Here is a 24,080-nt window from a genome sequence, read left to right on the forward strand (position 1 = left end):
AGCCATCCCCTAGCAGTGTGACACAAAATGCCACAGCTGCACCAGCCTTGCCCCAGTGGCAGATCACAGCACAGTATTGTGTGTCTGTAAATGGGTGTCTCTCCAGAGAGAGCAGCCTTGTTACTCACACAGCACACTTCTTCCCTTCCTGTGTTTCTGAATTTTCTCTCACTGCACAAGCACAGGTGATCCCTTGCATTGCCAGTAAGAGCAAAAATGGTGATTTACCCTCACCAGAAGTGCCAGTAAGTGCATTCAACTTCTGGTGCTCTCTGCAGCACGCATATGTTGTACACTTGCAGCAAACTTCTATCTAATAAAAGCTACTTACTTTTCTTCCCTTTCTTCCCCCTTTTAAAGGTAAAAACTGAGGTTCACTGTAGTTAAAATTGATAAAGAGGTTTTCTTTTATGCTGTGCAAGTACTCACGTTACAGTACAGCACAACAAAATACAAATGGGTGTTACTGGAATGTTAAGCTGCATGTGCTTGAGTGATTTTTTAATCCATTTTTCTTCCTCCCTTACCAACATCTAAAAATATCTAGAAATAAAGCAGAAAACACATTTCAGTGCTCTTAAAACAATTTCTTCCTGTGCTTTTTATTATCTTTTTCAGCACAATTTTCTACCTCATCTTGAATAAAGAATCACATGAGATAATGACCTCTTCTTCAACCGTACAATGTAGAGCTGTCCAGTCTATCAGACTGAGTCAAACACTACCCCCTTTATCATTCTTAAGGGTAATACTTTCTGCTAATACAGCTGGTTCTTTCTTGTTTAGCACTGCAGGAATTTCAGCATAGTCCTGTTCACTTGTTTTACTGGATGCAGAAGGTGGTGGCTGAGATGGTGTCTCAAGAAAAGCAGAGTCCTTTTCACCTTCACTGCACGGTTGTTCACAGGCTTCCTACTCCCTGCAGCTGGAGTGGCATTTGGCTCAGTGGCCCATTGCCAGCACTCGGCCTTCCTCAGGGACCCTGGGACTTGCTGGGCACTGCTGTGCACGTTGTAGAGTGGTTTGAGAAACTTCTTTGTGCAGCATCAGACTTTCACCATGGGGTCATGTAAGAATTGCTGCAGAATGTGAAGCATTGCAAGCAGCTATCTTTTATGAAGATGAATTTTTGACTTTTATGTGGGTACTTGTTGAAGGACCTGAGAATTTAATTGGCTGGAGACCTACTTTACATGGTAAACAGCTTTCTACTTCGGTACAGTCAATTAATCATCTGTAAAACAAAGAACTTCAATTTTAAAAAATCAACCATATATGTAAATTGTTGTTTTTCTAACATTATTACAAAACAGACCATCTGCAACAGCCTTTCACAAATAGGTTTACATGATACTGTAAGAAGCATAAATTAGTGCTCCCAACAGTTCATCACTACAATCAGGGCTGCCTTTCTGTGATTAGAACCATCAATCTCTTCTGCCTCTCTTAGATGACACATTAAAAATTGTAGCAGTGAAGTGGCTGTAGGCTGGCTCAGGTGACTGTGCCAGCAAAATGCTGCTTTTAGGTAACATGTGGAGAATGGAGGTGTAATCATAAATATCACCAGAAAACTGCAGAGAGGAAGTTCTAGAAATTCCTTTTAAAAGAATACATCTCCAAGTTATGAAAATCAGTTAAACTTTTAAAGTTTTCATTTAAATTTCTGGTTTAGCAGTCCATTTAACTAATACTGCTCTCAAGTTTTGCAAGTTACTCCTTGCCAGGCTGCTGAGAAATCTCACCAGCCTAAAAAAACCCCATAATCTTTTTTCTAGCGAGTTCAGTTGTGCAATTAAGAACTCTTTGACGTTTAATAAAAATGTAAATTAAAAAAACCCAGAGAAATCTCAACATGCATAGATATTTAAGGAACATGAAATTATAGAGGGGGAAAAAAAAGATGGCACTGTATTTGTTTATTAATTTTACACCACCTATGCAAATGAGTATACCTTTTATAAACTGGAGGCATATGGTGCAAACTGCCTCTCGGGGGCGTTCTTCCAGAGTCCGACATTCAGTCAGCTCCTGAGGCACTCTGCAGTAGCTGACACTTGCATTTCATAGCAGCACTGTACTGGTGAGCTGAGAAAACACAGCCATGCATATTTACACCTGACTAAATACATGAATACATGTATTTTATTATGCAGAATTTAGGCTCTCAACCTGCTGACCTGAGCATTGCTCCCAGCCAGCATGGTGCTTCATTCATGACAATTTCTGTCCCCTCTCTGGAACATCCCATAAAACATTTTCTTCCCTCCAAAGAGGCACCACTATTTTACAATGTTACGAAAGTTTATGCAGAGGTTTTTATTATACTTAGTTGGCAAATATTTTTTCTTCTTTTTATGTTAAAACGTAGTAATACTGAAATACAAAATTATTACTCTACCTCTCCCTTTCCAGGCATCAAAAGCATCCATCATCTTTTTCAGCTCAGCTACTGAGTAATAGCTCCAGATGTATTAGATGTTATTTCAGCTTCTCTAGGAATATTATTTTAAAGGTAACATTCAAGTGATTAGTTAGCTAAGTCCTTAGAAATGTACCTTGGTGAAATATAGAATTCTTTTTACTAAATCCTAACTATAAGGACTTAGCAGTAAATGTTTTATAAAGCATAAGGAAAATGTTACTCTGATTTTTTTATTCAAATAAGAGGTTCTAATCCTCCTGTGAATGCCTATTGCTAAAATTGGATATTCATGAAAGGATAGATGTTCATAGAAGAATAATTACAGAATTAATTATGTAAAACCTATTTTCCTAGAATATACAGTAGGAGAACAGATACCTCATATGTTGCCGAATACCACTGGAATAAATATTAATGTTCCCAGCCTAAATTTAGGAAGATATGCATCCTAATTATAAAGATGATGAAGCATCAAGAGCTCTATCTTCATCAAAAGATGCACAGTGACACTTCTGACACTGCGCTGTGAGAGTGACAAAGACCAACTGCTTCCAGTTGTAAGTACAGGTCTGCCAATAATTTCAAATTGCTGCCATGTAAATACATTAATAGTGCAGTACAGCTGTACACGTTCTTTAAAGAATTAAAGCCATTTCTTTTCATCTTTGCTTCTCAGTGTTCAGCTGTCATAGAAGGCTGCACAAAAGAAGTGCATAAATCCCAACCAACTTTGCAAATATTTCTGGAGGTTTTTCTGTATGGGGATTTATTCACTGTATTTAGTTTAAATATTAGAAAGTAATTTTAATTGTTGTTTTAATTGTATTTTAAAAATATTAAGTCTAGCACAATAAGAACTTAACAGCAACTGCATGCTAACAATCTTGTGTGTACTCTCTCAAATTCTTAACCTCCAAGTTTAGTTTTTATCTTGGTTATTTGTTTAATGTGGCCATTCTATTATCCAGCTTTGGGAGCTGGAAAGATGCCTTTCACAGATTTATAGTACAATAATGCTGCATTATGCTACATAGGATAATATTTAGGCATAGTTATAATATGTATTTATTCTCACTTCATAGTGCTTTCATGTTTGACAGTCACCTTACATTTGTACAAGATTTTACCATGAATTTTCATTCCTAGCACCTTATTAATTGCATCAGTCCCATCTGCTCTTGTGGTATACACACCAATAATTTTACTTTCACAGCTTCCTCCAGAAGTGGAGATAGTGCAGGAGCTAAACTGTAGGCTTGGTGCAAACTAAATTGTAAGAATCACAGAAATCCAACAAATCCTAGAAAAAACATAAAACATATAGAATATTAATAAGAATGAAGTATTTTTAGTTGAATAAGCTTTTATATTTAAGTTTTCTTAACTCTACCAGTGAGCTCTTTTAAATAAATCAAGGATATAGTTTTTCTAGAATAACGTCTGCAGTTATTTCTTATCTGATGTTACCAGAGAATGTTGTGAAACTAAGAGGTTCAGAAAGGCAACAGAAATAGTTAAAGGCAAGGCAGCTCCTTAACATGCAGAGAAACGAAAAGGCCTGGAATTGTTTTACACTTTTTAAAAGGAAATGAGTAAGGGAGAACGTGAAATACAGAGACAACTTGCTAAGAGAACATAGATGACTGTCAGGAATAACACAGCCAGAGCTCGTAGTATGAGTTAATTTCCTGCCAGTTAATTTGAATTAGCTTTTAAGTTACAATACTCTAAAACCTTAGGATTTTAAATAATACACTAATTATCTTTTCTCCTTTCTCATTCTAATGAAATGTCAGAGTACATTTTGGCTTACAAGTTTTAGGAATAATTTGTAAAACTGAAAAAGAAACCCCATCCCAAACTACTTGAAGGGGTCAAATCTAATTTCAAGTAAGATTTGAAGCCAAATAGGAAACTAAATTTCCTTCCTACTACACAAGTTCTACAGCAGACTTGCATGTACAACACTCACATTTAAACTGTTGCTGTATTGCAATGATGGTAAAAGCTGGTGTCCTTAATTATACCGACTGCATTATCAACTCTAGGATTTCTTAACCTAAAACTCTGAATTTACTCATGATTTAGTGTGGTCACTAAGAAGTGCTAACTTGGACATTCTGTAGTTTTAGTGTTTGATGCTAAAGAATGGCATGGGTTGGGGAGTTCAGCATCAAAAATTTTAATAAATATCAGGACCTTTTTAAGCTCTATATTGGACCTTGAAGAGTGTATTTCCATTTCATTAGCCAAATGATCAGACAGACTGTATGGATAAGGGATTCCAAAATAATCTGCTTCCTCCTGCAGTGCAGTTCTAACTTTTTCATCTTCAGGAATCTGAATTTCTCCATTAAGATAATCCGAAAGATATTTAAACAGGTTTCCATCTTGATCAATTAGACATGCTCCTGAAAACATTAAGTTATTTAAAATACTTCACCAAATCATCGAGTACAGCCTTTTGTACAAAATTTCTGTGCTGGTTTTACTGAGGAGGAGTAAGTATACTGTCTTTATTCTTTTTAAATGGTCTTTTATTTTCCTGGAATATTTGTTATTTGAAGATAAAATTCTTAGTGCGGTAAACATTTCTTTGGAGTTTTAGTGAAATCACTTTTTACTCACTGTTGCAGGGATCTGTTCTATTTTGCTTCTAGACCATTTAAAAGAGTTAAAATCAGCATCAGTTCCCGTACACATCTAGTGAAACCTTCCCTGGATATTGCTCAAGTTATACTGTGTTTGTTTCTTTTTCTCTCCCTTGCCTGCAGGGCTCGAGGACCCCACAAAAGCCAACCAAACCATACAGTCTGTACAACAGGCTGTTCACTGCAACTGTGAAAGATGGTAGCAAAGTCCTGCTGTGTTATGCAAACTCCTTATGTTAAACATTTTGGGTATTTTCAACAGTTTTATGTATGCAACAAGGAATTACTATTCTTCATCCATCGTCCCTTTTAACTGGATCTACTTTGGCAGGATTTCTAAGTCACAAACAAGTGTGAAATTTCACCCATGAATAGTTTTATTCAAACTTTTATATCAAGCCATGGTGGTGAAAAATGCAATTTTTACTGTTTGAAACAAAGATCAGACCCAAATCTCTATATGTAATGAACAGAGGGAATGAGATGCCTCTGGAGATTATAGGGGTTCACAGACAGACTCAAGATAAATGCCAAACACTCTGCCAACTTCAGTTTTATCTATTTTTGTATTCTTACTGAAGAAGTAGATTCCAAAGACACAGTGTGGACAGGGATATGGCACTGTAAAAATGTGTGTGTTTGCAAGCACAAATAGACTTGTGGAATTCAGATGAACTACCTGTACATATAAAGTCATGCATGCAGAATTGTTTTACAACCTCGAATTAGAAGCCAACTGATGCTTAGCAAACTGGGAAAAGATACACTAAAAAATGCATAAATATATATAAAAGCATGTATTTGCCAAAGAGCTCCATGATCAGAATGTGGTATTTAGAGCTTCAATGTATTTACCTGATTCATGCACTTTCAGAGGAAAGCATCCACCAAACATGGGCGCCAGCATGGAATCCTTTAAGCGGTGCAGAGACTCACGCCTGGCTGTGTATAAACAGCCTTGCACATCCCGTCAGAGAATGTCCTGGACATCTTCAACCTTGCCCTCTTCCACTGCATTTGCCAATGGTGATGTCATTACGAGCTATTCAAACCTAAACCAGATACAAATAGCAATCAAACTAATGCCAGCTACAGACTTAACATATCACATACAAGACCTAAGCAATAGCTCAGCTCTTGCACATCTGTAATAGGATACCACTTTAAAAACAGTTCTGGAGACCTAGTAAAGCAAATAGCCAAATATTCTGCACCTTTAGTGTAACAACCTATGACATTTTACTTTGCAAGGAAACACAAAGCTTACTCTTTTGAGACAAATGGGCAAGCAGAGTTACGTGGTGAGGATGTGTGACTAGAGCTCTGGAAGGATAACCTGGGAAATCCTGAGCATAGTTCACAGCACTAAAAATGCAGCTCTCTTTGAACCAACGACACCGAGGCTTCTTTAAAAACCGATCTTTAATTAGGGCTGCTTTAACTTCCCGGGCCGCTCGCTCGCCCCTCCCAGCCCCCGGGGCGCTGCTCCGCCCAGGAGCGGAAAGCGCCGCGCGCCCTCGGCCCGGAGCAGCGCTCAGGGCCCGGCCGGGCCGGCGGCCCGCGTCACCTAAGCGCTGCTGCTCCGCGAAATGGCAGTGCGCCGGGCCAGGCCGGGCCGGGGGAGCGGAGGGGCAGCCGGAGTGGCCCGGCCGCGCCATCCCCTCCCCGGAGTCCCTGCCGCGGGCCAGCCCGGTGCCAGGGCCCCCGGGGCTCGGCTGCCGCTGCTCCCGGCGCTGCTGGCAGGGGCTCCCTCAGGCGCCCTCCCGAGTGTGGCTGACCCACCTGCAGTCGGCTGCTCTGTGACGCACAAACCGTGCTTAATTTTTTTTAATTTTTTTTTTATTATTATTATAAGTACGGGTTTACTCAGAGTGGGTTTGATTCTATTGCTGTTTCTATAGGTTCCATAGTAAGAATCTTAGAATGGTTTGGCTTGGAAGGGGACCTTGAAGATTATCTACTAACAGCGATCCCCCGCCTTGAACACGGGTGGGGCGTCCACAAGTTTCCTGGGCAACCTGCTCCAGTACCTCACCACCCTCACAGAAAAGAATGAACAGGTTAATATTAGCTATTTTTTCCTAACAGCTAATATAAACCTGTTCAATTTGAACATATTTCCTCTTGTCCTGGCACTACATACTCATATAAATACTATTGCTTATCTTTCCTGTAAGTTCCTTAAAGGTACTGGAAGGCTGCACTTAGGTCACCCCAAAGCCCTCTCTTCCCCATTCTGAACAAACCCAGTTCTCTCGTCTTTCCTCAAAAGAGAGATGCTCCATTTCTCTGATCTCTTGGTGGCCTCCTCTGCACTCACTCCACCAGGTCCCTGTCCCTCCTGTGCTGGCCCCAGAGCTGATGCAGGGTTCCAGGTGGGATCTCAGAGCAGAGGGGCAGAATCCCCTGCCTTGCCTTGCCCTGCTGCCCACGGGGCTTTGGATGCAGCCCAGGGCAGGTTTGGCTTTCTGGGCTGGGAGTGCCCATGGCTGGGTCATGGCCAGCCTGCCCTCCACCAGCTGCCCCCAAGCCCTCAGCAGGGCAGGTCTCGATCTGACAGCAGCTTGAGCTGACTCCTGTCATGGTGCTGCTGGGTTGATGGCAGAGGATCTCGAAGGTCTCTTCCAACCTTGATGATTCTGTGATTCAGTAAAGCAGGCAAGATGCCTGACCCTCATACAGTCATTTTAAAAAGACATTCAGAAAGTGTCCTATAAAATTCCTTGTCTGACATACAGTTATGTGATCATCAAAATGCATGCAATAAACAATAGAAAGGTGAAAATAAGTTCTTGTTACACATTCGTCTCAGCCTCATTAAAGAAAGTCTATATACATGAAAAATATTTCTAAAATGCAGCTGCATTTTCTTTAAAAATATTGCAACATTATGTCTAGTTCCCATTTAATTCTCCTTTATTTGCTTACAAAGTTTGTTTTTTGCCCAGTCATACAGTAAGAAACTATCCTTTTGGATACAACTGCCAAGTAAGTAGGAGTGCAAAAACCAGCACCAAACTCTGGATTTGTGCAGACTTTCTGGAAGGTATGAGCTGGTTATGTGTTTAAAATATAAAATATACAATATATTATATAAAATATATAATATTTTATTTATCATATTTACTATATTATGAGATAACTAAATCCCAGATATTAACAGTGTACTTTTATTGATACCTGAAGTGCAGTAAAAATCCACTTACTTTACTGTATACTGCACATATAAGAAATGTGCCTACATTGTATTTAAAAAATTCACTCAGTTATATTTGCAATTCCTATTGATTTTCATCCTGTATTACCTTAATTTTTTACTCCTAATTTCCTTTTTGAGGTGTTTTGTCACCAATTTAAGGTATTTAAAACTTCAGCTACAGGCTCACTTGCAAAAGGGTCAGACCAAATGGTATGTAGCACACAGCAGCTACAGTTCCAGCTGTGTCACTTGCTTTATTCTGGTCTGTTACTACATTTTTATTTTTGAGATTACCTAAATATTCATGGACTACCATGTTTTCAGTTAATATTTAGGACCATTAACTTTTAATTCAGACTTCAGTCAAATGAAGAACATTAGAGGAAAGAGGCAAATAAATCATATAAATCATCATCTGGTCCTAGTACAGGGATAATAAATTCTTTTTGAAATTGTGTAACTCTGAATGATCACTTACTACTTAAAACTCACTTCTTTTTATCTTAATGCAGATTTGCATTCAAATGGCACTTCAGGCCATTTAAAGCCATAAAGTAAACACATTTCATTTTTCTTGGCATCTAATCCTGCTCCAGTTGTGGCAAAGAGAGGGAATGGTATGCCAAGCACCAAGGCTCTCCCTGACAGTTCTTGACCAAGAGTGTACCCAGAAGCCAGGTTTATATATATATAAACAAACAATGCAATAGGTTTTGGACCTCAGATTTAACCATGTGAATTATCGTTACAAGTCAGGTTTAGTAGAGCATTTACTTGGCATAGAAGTGTGCAGCATAACCAGCCCCCACAAGCAAAGAGCCTTTTGAGCTATGTGTTTTGGGAAGTGAACACAGGGATGTTTTCATTTTGGTGTTTGCTAGTTTCCCAAGGAAGCCAGGCTTGCATACTCATCCTCTATATATTTGTGTTTCACTTCACCAATTTCAGTCAAATTTGATGGAGAGGAAGAGGCATTAAGAAATGGATTTTTCATTAAGCTTGTGCAAGAAGTGATGTGATTAGAGGAAGATAGGTTCTTAATACTGTAATTTCAGGAAAAGTTGTATCATGAGCTCAGGTCTTGTTTGACATAAGAAAATCCAGAAAGAGAGAAACTGTTCTACATAATCTACTCACCAGAAGTGCTTTAGTCATAGCTCACACTGTATTAGGCATTACAGAATTAATTCCTCAACCAAGATTCTTCTAAGACATGAATATGTATGCATCTAGTGAAGTACAAGTTCAGTTCCCATATGATTAGAGCTTTCACAAGAGTCTGCGTGTCTATCCCTCACTGCTTTTCATTTCTATTCAGTTTAAAGACCAGTCATAGGATCCCAAGTGACTGAAACTCATAATTCTGCTTTTAATATACATTTAAGATATATAGGCTGTGAAACTTGGCAGTGCTTTAAGTTCTTCCCTACTTTGAGTAGCTGGCAATTAACTGGAGATTTGTACATGTGAAGTGCTCCAGCGTGGGAGTTCCTCAGTGAAGTGTAAAGGAAAGTATGACTATGGGTGGGAATGCAATACTTCACAATTTATTTTAAATTTATTGCCCACAGTAGTGACATTGGAAGCAAATTGGTGATTGCCTCTTCAAGACTTTAGACTGTTGTGGAATTGGAGGAAATGAAGACTCAGTGTTGGATCTGGAGGAAAGCACTGCCTTGTGGAAAGGAGGAGGAGGTAAGTTCTATTAGACTGGTTTTCTGTTTCTAAAGTTATATAAGGTTATTTGCTCTTTTATTTGGCCAGAGTTTTATAGTGGCTACAGTCCCTTCCAAGTTTCCTTGTGAGGGAAAACATACCAAAGGTATATGAGGTGTGCTGGATCAAAGCTGTATTTTAAGGGTTTTGCACCTTCAGGGCCGCACTGAGAAACTCTGTCATACATCATTCACTAAAAAGGTAGAAGTGAGGGACTCTCCAGATGCTCTCTAGAGCAGATGATGAAAATAGTAAGTTCATGAAGATCCATTTTCATGTAATGCTACTTATATTTAATATGTGATTCCTTTGACTTACTTTATAGAATATTGTAATGTTGGCACACAGCGTGGTAAGGTTTGTGATGATTACTGCATTACAGAAACTGATGCTTTTTATTTCAACCTTCTGAAGCTCTGTAAATCTTCAAAAAACATTAATTCAGCTTACTCTAAAATTACCAATTCCTGGATCAAATTTAGCAATTAATGTCTACCTGAGCTAATGGTAGAACTGGGCACATGTAGCCAGTAAAAGAGAATGTATGTGAAGAAAGTGTTAAAGGGCTTTTGGACTTAAAAGAGATTTTGGGGAAAAGCATTGAATTAGACTAAAGTACTTCCAGGCAATTCACAGTCTTGATATTACCTGAACCACATTAAAACTGGGCTTGCTCAAATTCTGTTGTCAGAGACTTCCTGCCCTTCCAGGTCTGTAGGTATGCAAGCAGCATATAATCTACTAGGCTGTAAATTTATCATGGCTGTATTCCTAACTACCCTGATGTCTGTCTATACATTGTTATTCCTTGTATTACTAATAGCTCAAAATCAGCCACAAAGAAATTTAACTTGCCACTGAGAAGGAATTGCATGTTTTTCCCCCTTAAACCTAAAGAAAGTCTTTGAACTGAAAGCCAAACATCTCAAACTCTGGAGTATCTGGAGCTTCCTACTCCCTTCCTCACAGTACACTGAGATTGATGCTAAGCTAACCAAAAAATGTTTGTTTTTTTAAATTTAATTGTATGTTATTAATGGTTGGTATTGAAAATGGTACGTAGCTGGGAAGTTACAAACACCCAACTCCTTTTTAAACCACTCAGAGATGTGTCTGAAGAGCCGGAACCGTGGATTAGCGGTTAATGACGGCTGTTTTACCACTTCTGAGACGCCCTTGGCCGAAGGGGAGAGCCCAGCTGAGCTCCTTTACCGCGGCCCATTCCGCACTGGCTGAGCCCCGCGCCACCGGCCGCTCCCGCTCCGGAGCCCCGCGCGCCCAGCCCGGCCCCGCGGGCGCCCGGCCCAACGGCGCCGCCTCGCGGAGGCCCCTGGCGCGCGCGCGGCCGTTGGCCCTGAGGGCTCGGGCGGGGCCTTGCCGGGCCGCGACCCCGCCCTCACGCACCTCCGCTGGCCCGCCGGTGTCCGTTTCTCCCTCTCGGTCTCTTTTGGATTAACTTTGCAATGTTTGTAATGCGATTCATTCAAATGCATCAGTTTTACATCTGTCTGACAAAGCACAAGCTGGTCTGGTCGTATTGCGAAGTAGTAGAACCTGGGGCTTTCCCCTTTTGTGTGCAAACTCGGATAGTTAACGTGAGGGAATAGACAAGCTAAAATTTTTTTTCAGGTTTCATGGTTAACTAGTTAAGTATTGTGTTTCTCTGAGTTCATGTCTCATTGTGTTGATTAATTAATTAATCTGTTTTAATTAACTGAAAAAAGGTGAAGACAGAAGCAATTCTTTCAGCTTCAGACACAGAAATCCTCACAAGACATAATAAACTCAATTTTGAAAAGGGTCAGAAAGACCATTTATTTATTTGGACGTTTCCCTTGACGGTGTGCAGATTGATTTTGAGGATGGATAAAGGTGCAACTGCTAAATCGTCATGTGCTGTCTTCACCTCAAATGCTGCTAAAGGATGGATGAAGAAGAGGGATGGAGCATTACAAGCTGCAAAATGGAATGCTTCTTTAGCTTCTAAAATCAAAACTAAATTAATAAGTAAGTCCTGTTAAAATAAAACTGAAGCTGTATACTGTACTTTGTATGTATGGCTTCAAAAGGAATAGTAATTGTGTTTAACATGATTAGCTGAAATTCTGCCTGTTACAATCATTCTGTAACAGATAAGTATAAGTAAGTTTTCATAAAGACAGTGGAAATATATACTTTTAATATAAAGCTTTTTTCTTTATGTTGTCAAAACTCACATTTATTATGTGAATGTTTTAACATTTTACTTTGTAAAATTTATAATTTTTAAAATATTATTAAACATTTTTATGCCTGTGAAACTATCAATTTTAAAATGTTTTCTTCTTAAAATAACCTTATTTTTAAAAATCCAGACTAGAGCAGAATCTATGCATGAAATAAACTTGAAACAGACGGAGTAGTCATCAGAATAACAGCTGCATAAACTGTTTTATATTGGAAAGTGTTAGGTTTTCCTGCTGTGGCACCAGAGCCACAGATAAAAATGTTGCCATATAGTGGTAGTTCACACAGAGAGAGCCTGGAATTGAAGCTGTTGAAAATGATATTATTTTGTCTCCTTTAGATAATTCATCTATGTTTAAAGTATCTTTACAACAAAATAACAAAGCATTAGCTCTGGCTTTGAGTGTTGAAAAAGAAAATTCTCGCAAGCTAAAGAATGAGAAGATTTTTCTTCAGAAGGAAGTAGAAAAACTGCAGCTTCATAACATCTCGCTTCGTCAGAAACTAACCCGTTTGGTATGCTGCAAATCATATTGTTTAAACTTAGAGAGCTAAACTAAGCTTTTATCTTTTTTGAAAATCAATATTACTTCTTAAAGTGGTGGCTTAAAATACATGTCTCAGATTTGTGAAGTTATGTCACCTGAGAGCATAATATTTACATTTAATTTTTCTTTTGTAGCTTTTTTGGAACTGTTTTGTCTATCAGTGTGTATATCTATAGCTATTTTAGTCCCAGGATCACCTTTATAGGTATTGAGATGAGTGCTCAATTAAGTAAAAAAAATTGCAGCATAGATTCACCTTTTATATCTTGTCTCTTCTTACCACTTAAAATATATTTTTTTATATGCAGAATAAAACTCTTATTGGAATAGATGCATTTTTGAATGAAAACCTCTTAACTGCAATAGAAATAAGCAGTACTTCTGAGGTAAGATGTGTTTTCAACTTTACTAGATTGAACTTTTCTTCCAGGGTAAGATTTTCAAAGCATCAAATTGAGTGCAATGTTGAAATACTATTTGTGTTGTAAAACACTGACCCAAATTCCTTAAAACTTGGGATTAAACCAGTATCTTACAATATATTTAATTTTACTGCACTGAAAATTTAGGATTTAATCTGCTTTCCAAAGTGTCTGAAAGTTAAATATCAGTTAGCCTGAAAGAAGAATTATGTGGTTACAAAAAAAAAAATGTTTAGCACTTCAGTATGTAGTGACCAAGCTACCTGCCTTCCTTGCCTAGTGCTGCAATAAATATCTTACATCTGGAAACTTAACCAGAAAACATAGTCCATGTTAGTCCTTGTGTCATGGAAAAAAAATACAATTAATTTTTAAAAAAAGGAAAATACTGTGTTGTCTGTTCTCAACTTGCTTAGTGTTGCTCTGTGCTTCTGTATGTATAATGAAGTTTGTATGAGTTATAGCTACATTCAGAAAGTTTGTACATTCCTTTGGGATAAAAGTAGGTTATGTATTTTGATGAATTTTGTAACAAAATATTTTGCTTTAAAATTACTGCATGTGTTTGAATATCATGTGTCTTCCATCAGTGCATGTATCTTTTTCCCATTCATTTTGTGGAGTTTTTTTTCCCTGTGGATATTTCCAATACTTGAAACATAAGAGAATATTTAACTATTTGTATTTGCCTGCTGCTCTTCCTTTGAAAGGCTCTCCAGAGTTCCTTCCCGCTGTCAGCTGGCCCAAGCAGCCCTACTGGCAACAGGCTCAGGAGTGCCCATCAGTCAGCTCGGTAGGTGCTTGTGGAAGTGCCAAGGTGCTGGGTGTCTGTGCCTTCTCTTACAGCTGATCGTTGCACCTTGTCCTGGGTAGTTTTGAGGTGATGAGAAACCATTTCCTGTTTAATCCAGAAATGACCTGTTTGCAGCTCAGAATTTAGAGAGAGAGCGGTAGACAAGACTTGTGTTTGAGTAACTCACTGCTTGGATCATGTGATCTCACCAGCCCAAAGCAGGATTTGCTATCATCAAAAATACATTTGCCCCAAGACAGAACACAATATCATACTTGAGTTCTTGTTTTCAGCTATTATACATTGTTAAGAGAACATTTTGAACACTTGAATGTCATGATGGAAAATGTAATAAAAATCTTCACAGTAAAATTTTCTCTTTTCAGATCTGTAGAATTGCCAGCAGAGCTTCCTTTCATTGCAACAGCTAATGCAAAGCAGCAAGGTAGCCCTTCTCTGGGTGAAGCATCAAATTCTTACAAGTGTGCCACTAATTTGACAGAGGAAGTGCATTCAGATCAAGTCAAGTTTGCATCACTCTTGTCTCCTGGTACAAATAATCAAAAGTTCATTGAAACAGAACCAATGGTTGACAAGAATAGATTTTTGAAAGGTATGATGTATTTCTGTGAAAGTGATTTATTTTTTACGCTCTCTGAGAATTCGCATTTAATAATTCATTACTCAATGTGCAATACAGAAGGTATAGTAATATTCATAAACTGTAATGAACTAGTGAAAAAGAAATGCTCATCCTTAAGTATAGGTGTCCTGACAATCATTTATAGAATAATACTCGTTGAAATTACATAGCTATGATAACCAAATAATAGCTCAAGTAGTTACAGAAAAATAGTTTTATTTATGTCCAATTTTAAAAGTCCAACTTCAGTAAATTATGAATTTAGCTTCAGTTTACTAAATTTTTAAGGACCAACCATGGAATGTGTGTATTCAGTTTAAAAATAAAAAGTATAATTTTCCATACTTCTGGTTCAGCCTTCAGTAGTTTTATGCAGATAACTACACTCCATTCCTCTTTTCCCCAAGCTGCTGAAATTTTTCTCTTTGCAGAAAATCAACTGTGTGCAGAGTTAAGTTGCAGTAGTGCCTTCCCAGCTCATGGAAAAAATACACAATTCTTAAAACAGTCTGAGGAGCCTACAGAACAATATCATGGTAGCTTATTGCCATCCTATGAAAATGTGACTGAAAGAAAGAAAAATGCAGTACTTTGGAAGCCAAGAACTCAACCTAATATAAAGGATTTTGATAAAAAATGTAGGCCATTGAATCTACTTCATCATACCATCAACAGTAGCAGCAATGCCAACGATAGGAATTTGCAGGAAGGTTCAAGTAACTTGTCTTGCCTTACTCTTTCACCTCTTAAATTTAACAATGAAAGTAAGACAGATTTTAACAAGCTGCTTTTTACTGACAAGATGAAGCCTGAAGAAACTATCTATGATGCTGATATGGAGTTGACTGCCAGTGATGCAAGTGAACTACTCACAGTTACAGCAAAAGGCAGTTATAAATTGCACCAAAATAAAATTAATAATGCCAGTTCTGACAAAATATTACCAAATTTCAGAAAAGTAAAATATTCTAAGAAGGATAAAGAAAAAAATAAAAGCAAGACTGAAGTCCATTCAAATCTGCATGCAGAAGAAATGCTCTCTAGGGCTGAGAATAGTGAAACTCCAGTAACTACTGATTCACAAACTCAGCTATTCCAGAATCAGACAGAACAGCTACCTACAGGGAATTCTGCAGAGCAACAGAATAGAACAAGTAAAGCTAAGGATTCCAGGAGGACATACCAGGTTAATGTAATGAATCCAAGAAAACAAGAGACAAATAAAGGAAGATTCTCAGAAATGTTTGGAGAAGTGGAAAGCAGAATACAAAAAACAGATTCATGCTCAACTGTTAACAAGATCCCACCAGAAGTTTATTGTGCTGAAAATTTACCATTCCAAGATAACATTTCTGATGTATTGGCTTTACAGCAGGGCTTCCTGAATACAAATGAGAAAGATACCAAACCAACAATAAAGAGGAAGACTTCTCAAAACCTTTCCAAAGCAAACACAGAAAAATCCTGTAGAGAGGAAAATGGCCAGTATGGAGAATATATTTCAAAAAAATCTCAAGCAGAGATAAACCACTATGACAACAACAAGAGAAAACAAGACCAGAAGAATATTATACAGCGAAAAAACAACAGAAAAAGTAGTCACAGACAAGGTAGAGATGCTGAAAATGACAGCCCTCATAAAGTTAGTCAGAAAGCAGACCAAAAGAGCAGCCATTTTTCACCAGGCAGATTGAAGCGTACATTGGCAAAGGCCAGCCGGAAAACACGTGTGATACCAAAGGAAAATCTCACGCGGTTCTCAGTTTGTAAAAATGAAGAATTGAAACACAAGGATTCATTGCTTGCAGAGGCTGGACAGAAAGCAGCTGTAACTCAGCAAATGCAAGTAGCTTTAGTTACTCAGAATGGTGTCGCTCTGAATACACCACTAGCTAAAGAGCAGGCTGATGATGATGCTGACAGGTTAGAGAAGGTAGATTCCTCAGCTGTGGCAAGTGAACCCTCCCCCATAAGTAATTTTCCTGATAAGCATGTAAAGCAGAAACAGAGGTGTAGTTCTGATATTACTGAGACCAGACCAGAAAAAAGTTATTTCATGCATATTGCTCAGGGGAGTCAGAATATTTTGGATGACCAGGAAGTCCCTCATGAAATGAATTCCTTTGTGAGTAAGTTGAAGCCTGTGATTGAAGTTGAATCCTGTAAGAATGTGCCATTTCAGGCAGATAGTTCTTCCCAGGAAAGTCTTCTTGGTATGGAGCTCCCAGCTCTTGATAACCACAATGCTTCCATCAACTTTTCTAAACTGAAAAGCTCTGAAATCCTCAGGCAAAATGATCGTAATGAAGCACCAGATGCTGAAAAAACAGAACAAAATATGGATCATATTTCTAAACAGAACAACAAAAATACTCTGACACCTTGTCATGGTAAGTGTGTGGGCTAGAAAAAGCAAGGTATTTTGAATTAGGTAGTGCCTAAAATAGTGGTAACATGTTTTCTCTTAATTCTGTCCTCTCATTGCTTGTTAAGAGCAGATAAAACAGGAGTAGAAAAAGGCAAGAATGAAAATCACCTAAATCTTCTATATCATGTATCAGTTACAATATCCTTTTAAATTGTAGTGACTAATATCTTTGTTATGTTTCAATATATCCCAAGATGATACTTAGCAGCGCAGATATAAGTAGTCTACATTCTTGAGAAACAATTTTAGTTAAAGCATGTATTTCTTTTTTGAAGAATTCCGTTACATTCACAAAGATGGGTATAGAAAGACAAAATAGCTTGAGCTTTTATCCAAGAGAAACAAGACAGGGCTACACTGTTCCCTTCTTAAATTGAAAATATATCTGGACTTAAAATTTCATTTTTGTTTCTTTAGAAACACTGCAACTCAACAGGAATTTTCCCATATCTGAAAGTATGCTGAGTAGGTTTTTCTACAACTTGCCCATGGGCCAGCTTTGATGTGACAATCTCTTTTTTAAAGTACGATACGTAAAGAACATAAGAAAACTTTAATATAATCTGAAAGATAGGTTTAAATTCTTCTATAATAAATACAATTATCATAATACAATGTAATGGAGTTAATAAAATGGAGTTATGCTGTGTACCTTCAGCATAGGAGCAGTAATCAATGTGGCTGAATTGCAAAAAACATATCAAAAATTATTACTAATTGAAGTTTACATAATGATTCACAAAATATTTAAAATGAAGCATGTAAACTGCTGTATTTACAGGGAGAAAAGCTCTCCAAGAACTGACAAATACTAGTATACAAATTCAGACTTCTGTACCTAAATCCCCCCAAACTTTAGAAGCTTCAGCAGCAGCACTGAGACGAGGCAGACCCACTGTTTGCTACAAGGAACCCAGTCTGCAGAGGTAGGTGCACATAAATTGGGGCTTTTGTTCTTGTCCTTTGTGTACATAACTACCCCCAGTAAACATCAGGTGTTAAACCCCTGAATAAACAGTTGAGCTCTCACAAATCTTTTGCAAAGATACTTCAGTGTTGATATAAGGCTTCTCCAGTTAGTGTGGCAGAATTTCCATGTACTAAAGTAAGACAACAATAGTATTCAAATTCTAAAATATAGTTTGGACTAATAGAAAATAATAGTGAATCTTAATGTTTATCATGATATAATCCCCTTTAGAGATGAATAATTATGAATGTTATACTTAAAGGTAAATTATACCATAATTTATGTCCTTGTAATATAATGTCCTTGTAATCTTGTCAAATGGAAAGGAAATTTATGTACTAATATTATATAATTCAGTCATTTAAATTTAACTATCTCTATATAATATAAAAAATTATTTAAGATATATTAATTTGATAGTTGTTTATATTGGATATATTATTTTATAATTAATTTGCCTCTTATTATTCTTGGTAAGTTTAGTGGCAGAGGATTTTATAGATTATTAAAAGACAAGATATAAATTGTGAAATAACTTCTGAAATTTAAAAGGGAATTTGAAACCCAAACTTCCATTAAGAAAACTAATATATTTGCTCTTACATAAATAGATCTAAATATAAATGGACCTTTAGGTTCACTACTTCTGAAAATATTCTGTGAGATTTTTGCCAGAAAGTTGTTGAGGTTTTTCTGTTTGGTTTGGATTTTTTTTTAAAGTATAATATTAATTTAAGGAACAGTTCCACTGTGTTGAGTGTGTGTTAGTAGGATGTGTATTCATGAGGTAAAGACAGAAAGGCTTCCCTGGAACAGGGAAGAGAGTGAAAGGATTATCCCAACTTACTTTATGACAAAGGTATAAAAAGCCTTTTTTTCTGGCAATACTGTGGTAGGAGAGGATGAATGCACAAACTGAAAAAAAAATAGAGCACTGTTCTCATACAACCTCGAAATATTTTTTACTTCTGTGAGTAAGCTAACAGTTGAAGCAGTGAGTGAGGAAAAGTAGGAGCTAAAAGTAATGGAGAAAGTCTTCACTTTACCACTGGCAATTCAGAAATATTTATACCAGATAACTTATAAAAAAATGGTAAGGTATTAGAGTCACACTTTTATTTTATTAATTGACTTATATGTTAAAATTCTACAGTATTATACACTGACACATTGCCACTCTTTTACCCCAAAATGATAAGTTCTGTATTTCTGAGAAATGGTAACTAATAACAGAAAAAAAATGTTGTTGATGCCAATCTAAGATTTTAGATTGTTGTCTCCTATTTATATTACAGTTAAATTTACACTGTCCTGAATGGGTGCTGTTAAGTGTTCAGTGTAAACAAGTTTTGAATTTTTTTTACAGAAATATCACATCCTAATATGATAGAGGTCACATATTTCCAGCATTATTTTGGAAAGCAGTAGTGTCTTGCTTTTTCATACATACTTATTTTCCACGAGTTTAATTTCTTTAGTGTATCAAGCTTTCATTAGTGCTATTTACCATGTGAATTATTGTGATCACATTACTGTAGCTGCACATGTGCTTGATGATATTCATACCTGATGTTTTTTACTTCTTTTCTTTACAGCAAATTAAGGAGAGGGGATCGATTTACAGATACACAATTCCTGAATTCCCCAGTCTTCAAAGTAAAAAATAAAGGAAATTTTAAAAGCAAATCAAAATTTTATTGAGGAAGAGAGAATTGCCTTTATGGACAATACTTCTAAAATGGGTACAATTGTTTATGTATATATGACACATTGCCACTAAATGCTAAATGTTTAGCAATATAGACTCTTTGTTGTTCTTTGATTAGTAAGGTCTTCCACAGTGAAGTTTTCTGGAGAAGAACCTCTGTAAAAGGGGCACAGAATGCTTTACTGAGGAAGGCTTATACAGGTGAGGCTCACTCCTGTTTTGCATCTCAGGTCAGTAATTTTTAATCTGTGCAAACAGTTTGCAGCATTTCTTAAATTATTAGAAAATATATGTTTTAATGAGAAATAAAAATAAACGAGCTTTGGGAATTGTACTGTGAGTTTTTCATGTTTATTTTGAGTGGAACCTGTTCTCATTGCTGGTTGGAATGGATACACGCATACCAAATTTTTATGAATTTATTGGAATAGATGGAGATAGTCTTTTTTTGATAGTTGACTTTTGGATTTGAATAAGGAAATCTCATTGAGAAATAAATAATGGAGGGAAGTCAAGTGCCCACAGTATGTGCCAGAGGTAGCAAGGAAGAAAAAAGCACTGCAGTAAGAATTCAGCAGCAAATAGGGTCTAGAGAAAGCAACACCTTGAGTTTCCAATTGAGACTGCCCATGTGACAAGTAATAAATACAATAATGTCATACCATTCAGATTTCAGGTTTTGTACTGCTTCCCCTCTGCATTCCATAATGTGCTGTCAGCTGACAGTTTTCTTGTAGTACCTGATTTGTAGATGCTACCAGAGGCTCACTACCTGCACAGCTTTTACACATTACAATAGATAAGGTTCAGGTTAATTTTGCAACAGAGAGGCATTTTTAATGAGATAGAGATCCAAATTAACTTATTTTGGTTATAGATAGTGGTTCTTCATGCATATGCAGTAGATGTTACTAGTTTACACAGGCTTAAAAATTGATCAGACACATTAATGGAAGAAAAATCTAGGAAGAATTACCAGAAAAACCATTTCTGGCATAGGATGTTCCTGAATTGCAAATTTTTGAAGGCTGGAAGATGATTCTGGAGAAGCCTTACTATGCCTTTTGCCAATTTTTGTACCTTTTCCAAGGACATTCCCCGGTTACCCTCTCAGAGACCAGTTCTTTGGTTAGCTTGACCTTTTGTCTAATACAGCATGTCTCTTTTTAAGAGGTGTAACTGATATTCTTAAATTTATAATGTATTCTTTAAAAGTATATTCTTAAAATACAATAGATTCTTTTAAAAATTATAATATATTCTTTAAAACATTATTTTAAATATACTCTTTGTACTTCATTGTAGATTACATTGTAAGCTGGAAGTTAATGGAGAAATTAGTGCTTTAACAGATGTTTAAGACAAGAAGGTGGTTGGGAGCAGATGGCATTGATTTGCAATCAGGAAATCAGGCTTTATGAACCTGATAGACTTTTCCAACTACCTTGGTGGGTGAGGGCAGAGCACTACATGTTTGTGTCAATTATAGTAGGGCTTTTGATCTCTTCTCTGATAACATTCCACAGACAAACTGACAAAGTATGGATTTGTTAAGGGCACAGTGAGGTGAGTGGAAAAGCTGGAAGGTTGTGATTAGTGCCAAATGGTCCAGCTGGAGGCAAAACATTAGAGCTCGTTAGGGTTTCACAGTGCTGCCAGCAGTGATGAACACGTTCACTAACAGCCTGTATGAGCCAGTGCACCCTACACAAGCCTGCAGGTGATCGGAAACTGGAAGGAGTGCCTGAAATACCCCATGGTTCTGTCACCATTCAGAGGATTCAGAGGACTGGCCAGGCTGGAGAAATGTGCTGAGAGGAATCTCAAGAAGTTCAATAGGAGGAACCTACATCCTTCTCCCGTGAGTTGCCAGCATTTCAGCTGTGTATTTTGACAGTAAAAGGACTGATACATATCAGAACACACTCCTGGATATGACTTTCAGGTGTGTCCATTCTACATGTAAGTCTGGAACTATAACCATAAACGCTAAGAGGCGTAAATGTGTTATTTACAAACACTTAAGTAATACCACAACTGTTTTCTACTGTGGTTACTTTGTTATGGTCTGTAGCCCCAAGGCAGCTTCCTCAAGATCCTGTAGGACTTTCCATATACAAATTTAGAGTTAAATGTATCACTAGTGAGATAGTTTACAAAGGGGACATGTATTCCCTAAACAGAGTTGTTATCAGTTGCAAAGATCGTGTAGAGATTGTAATTATACAGCAGTAAGTAGAGCAAGGTGTTTTCATATAGAACCTTGTAGTACAAATAGAGTATTCAATCAGTATGACAATTCTTCCAATAAAAAACTTACCTCATCACCCAGGCAATGTCATCTGCGCTGCAAAACAGCTGTTAACATTATTTGGGAAGTTTCAGCAGGCAGACTTTTTTCTTTCTGGTACATGCTCTGTACATCACCACATTCGCCAAGACTATTGTGAAGAGGTGCAGAAATGGTTGGGAAGACAGATTCTATCCTTTTTCAATGTTATTTTTTAGAAGGAAGTACACATAGAAATTATTAAGCATTTTTCCTTGACTTTTATTACTAAGTTTGAAATTAATTTATTTTCTGTTTAATTGAAATGTTCTTGCTAGCTTCCACTATTTATCAACATCAGCAGCTGTGTCATTAGAAACCATCAAGAAATACCTGTTAAAACTTGTGTTCCCAGTGCTAGCACTGCAGCAGCAAAACACAATGGTTTTTTAAATGGTTGTTTCTCTCTACTGCCTGTGGTTTGAAAGCTAGAAACAGAGGCACATGTTTTATCTTCCCAGAAAATAAATAATCTCATTGGGGACTGGCTTAATTATTTTTTCAGTGAAGGTCCTGTTGTTCCACACAGCCTCAGGTGTTACCAGCTAGACTGCTAGGGTGTCCCAAATACAAGCATGAAATTTTCAATAAAAGTAAAAGGCCTGGGGGTTTAGGCCTTCATTTCTTCCATTCCTTTAGTATAGATATCCTTCCAAGTAAAAAAGTATAAAGAAAGTGGCCTGAAGATCACAGAAGCTAAGTAACTGTAAAATAATATTATTGCTACTGCCCTTCTTTCCTTGTTTTCTCCATCCTCACTCTTGCTGCTGAAATTGATGTTCAATAATAGAACACAGAGGAAACTCACTTTGTTATTTCCTAGGTTGCATTTCTTTTTATTGTTACAAAAAATGATAACATAAAAGCAGCATGAAGAATGTTGCATTGTCTTTGAAACTTCACTATATGTGATTGTTTTACCAGGTCATTTGATATATTAGAAGCTCTTTCCAGGAAAATTATGAAAAAGCAGCTCATGATTTTTGACATAAAAATCTATTTGTAGCAATCACCAAGAATTAGGAGAATTTTGCGGAGAATGAGGTAATTTGAACTTCTTTTTATAGTTTTAAAGTTGTTTTTTTCTCATGTTTACTTTTTCTAATTGAAATTTTGTAGGAAATTAATTCCATATATTTTGATTCTACAAAAAGAGTGAAGTATTTTTTCTATAAAATCTTTCCTGCACAACTAGCCCTTACAAATGGTTATGATACCTGAACCTTACTGCTGTTTATTTTGTGAATGCAAATATAGCAAAAAAATCTCATTGGTCCCACGATCACTACATTGCTGGATTTTATCTCAATTTTAAATTACTCTTGGTGATATTATAAGAACCCGATAACAGTGCACAGTGTTAACGTTGCTGTTTAGCTCTGCAAGAACACCTGCGTCCTTTGAGAAAGTGCGAGGCACGAGTTCGTTTTTCAACACTTAAATAACACGGTAGAAAGCTGAAGTAAATCAATATTTGTTGGAAACAATGTCCGTGTTACCGCCTGGCTCGGCCCCGCGCTCCGCGCCCGCCCCGCCCCGGATAACGAGGCGCGTCCCGCTGCGCACTTGCCCGGCTGCTCCCGGGCCGGGCTGCGAACGATGGCGCAGCAAGGGGCCGCGGCCGCTCCGGAGCTCGTGTTCTTTGTGAATGGGAGGAAGGTAAGTACGGGCCGGGGAGGGAGGGGCTGCTGTGCCTGAAGCAACCCCGAAGGGCATAGATTTGGCTTCCTCAGATTTATTCGAACGAGTGTAACCGAAGCCTCACACAAACCTCCGGAAGAAGGTCGGATGGTTGCATCCCATTTTGGCTAGCTCTGCTATGTTTGGGAGAAAAAGTGTGTCAAAGTGAAACACACTTTCAGCTGGGTATCAAACTTGGCTGGTAAGCAAACCCCTTTTTTCACTTGGATGTCTGCCTTCTCATCTTCGGTGGTGTCAGGTTTTCAGAGGCACAATTCAAAGAAGACTTTGGTGCCCAAAGTTGGACTATTGAGCATAAAGATAATATTGCTAGGACTGGTT

At 37.5% G+C, this 24,080-nt stretch overlaps 3 protein-coding genes across 6 annotated transcripts in view; 2 read left to right on the plus strand and 1 right to left on the minus strand.

Moving 5' to 3' along the window:
* Positions 1-571: 571 nt before the first annotated feature.
* Positions 572-6,124, minus strand: KCTD18 (potassium channel tetramerization domain containing 18). The gene is given in 11 exon segments (XM_005484238.4): positions 572-860; positions 863-919; positions 922-1,020; positions 1,023-1,234; positions 1,956-1,995; positions 1,998-2,056; positions 2,386-2,495; positions 3,530-3,656; positions 3,658-3,725; positions 4,625-4,836; positions 5,932-6,124. Coding segments are annotated over 11 exon segments (1,311 nt in total). The 5' UTR covers positions 6,113-6,124; the 3' UTR covers positions 572-714.
* SGO2 (shugoshin 2) lies at positions 2,411-20,050 on the plus strand. 2 transcript variants are annotated; one of them, XM_026791605.2, is made up of 9 exons: positions 2,411-9,970; positions 11,716-11,998; positions 12,558-12,733; positions 13,074-13,151; positions 13,898-13,980; positions 14,367-14,593; positions 15,055-17,013; positions 17,833-17,977; positions 19,617-20,050. In XM_026791605.2, the coding sequence occupies exons 1-9, from the start codon at positions 9,914-9,916 to the stop codon at positions 19,720-19,722; spliced, it is 3,114 nt and encodes a 1,037-aa protein (XP_026647406.2). In that variant the 5' UTR covers positions 2,411-9,913; the 3' UTR covers positions 19,723-20,050. The 2 variants fall into 2 exon arrangements, with proteins under 2 accessions (XP_026647406.2, XP_074404344.1); XM_074548243.1 differs by having other exon boundaries at positions 11,841-11,998.
* A 3,517-nt stretch (positions 20,051-23,567) lies between these two features.
* AOX1 (aldehyde oxidase 1) overlaps positions 23,568-24,080 on the plus strand; it is a 40,123-nt gene continuing 39,610 nt past the window's right edge. The window contains exon 1 of one of the 3 annotated variants that reach the window (XM_005484198.4): positions 23,568-23,717. In XM_005484198.4, the coding sequence (XP_005484255.2) occupies positions 23,658-23,717 (60 nt within the window). In that variant the 5' untranslated portion in view covers positions 23,568-23,657. Of the gene's footprint in view, positions 23,718-23,808; positions 23,941-24,080 lie in introns of those variants that run through there. The other 2 variants (XM_074548247.1, XM_074548246.1) reach the window with 2 other exon arrangements.

The sequence above is a fragment of the Zonotrichia albicollis genome, chromosome 10, assembly GCF_047830755.1.
Source record: "Zonotrichia albicollis isolate bZonAlb1 chromosome 10, bZonAlb1.hap1, whole genome shotgun sequence".
NCBI classification, from domain to species: Eukaryota; Metazoa; Chordata; class Aves; order Passeriformes; family Passerellidae; genus Zonotrichia; species Zonotrichia albicollis.

What these genes read in the sequence shown, in the direction of transcription:
- SGO2 (XM_026791605.2), top strand. Translation starts at nt 9,914, where the DNA reads ATGAAGACTCAGTGTTGGATCTGGAGGAAAGCACTGCCTTGTGGAAAG. An exon ending in CTTGTGGAAAGGAGGAGGAG is followed by an intron (nt 9,971 to 11,715) that starts GTAAGTTCTATT and finishes AACTGAAAAAAG; the next exon opens with GTGAAGACAGAAGCAATTCT. An exon ending in GTCAGAAACTAACCCGTTTG is followed by an intron (nt 12,734 to 13,073) that starts GTATGCTGCAAA and finishes TTTTATATGCAG; the next exon opens with AATAAAACTCTTATTGGAAT.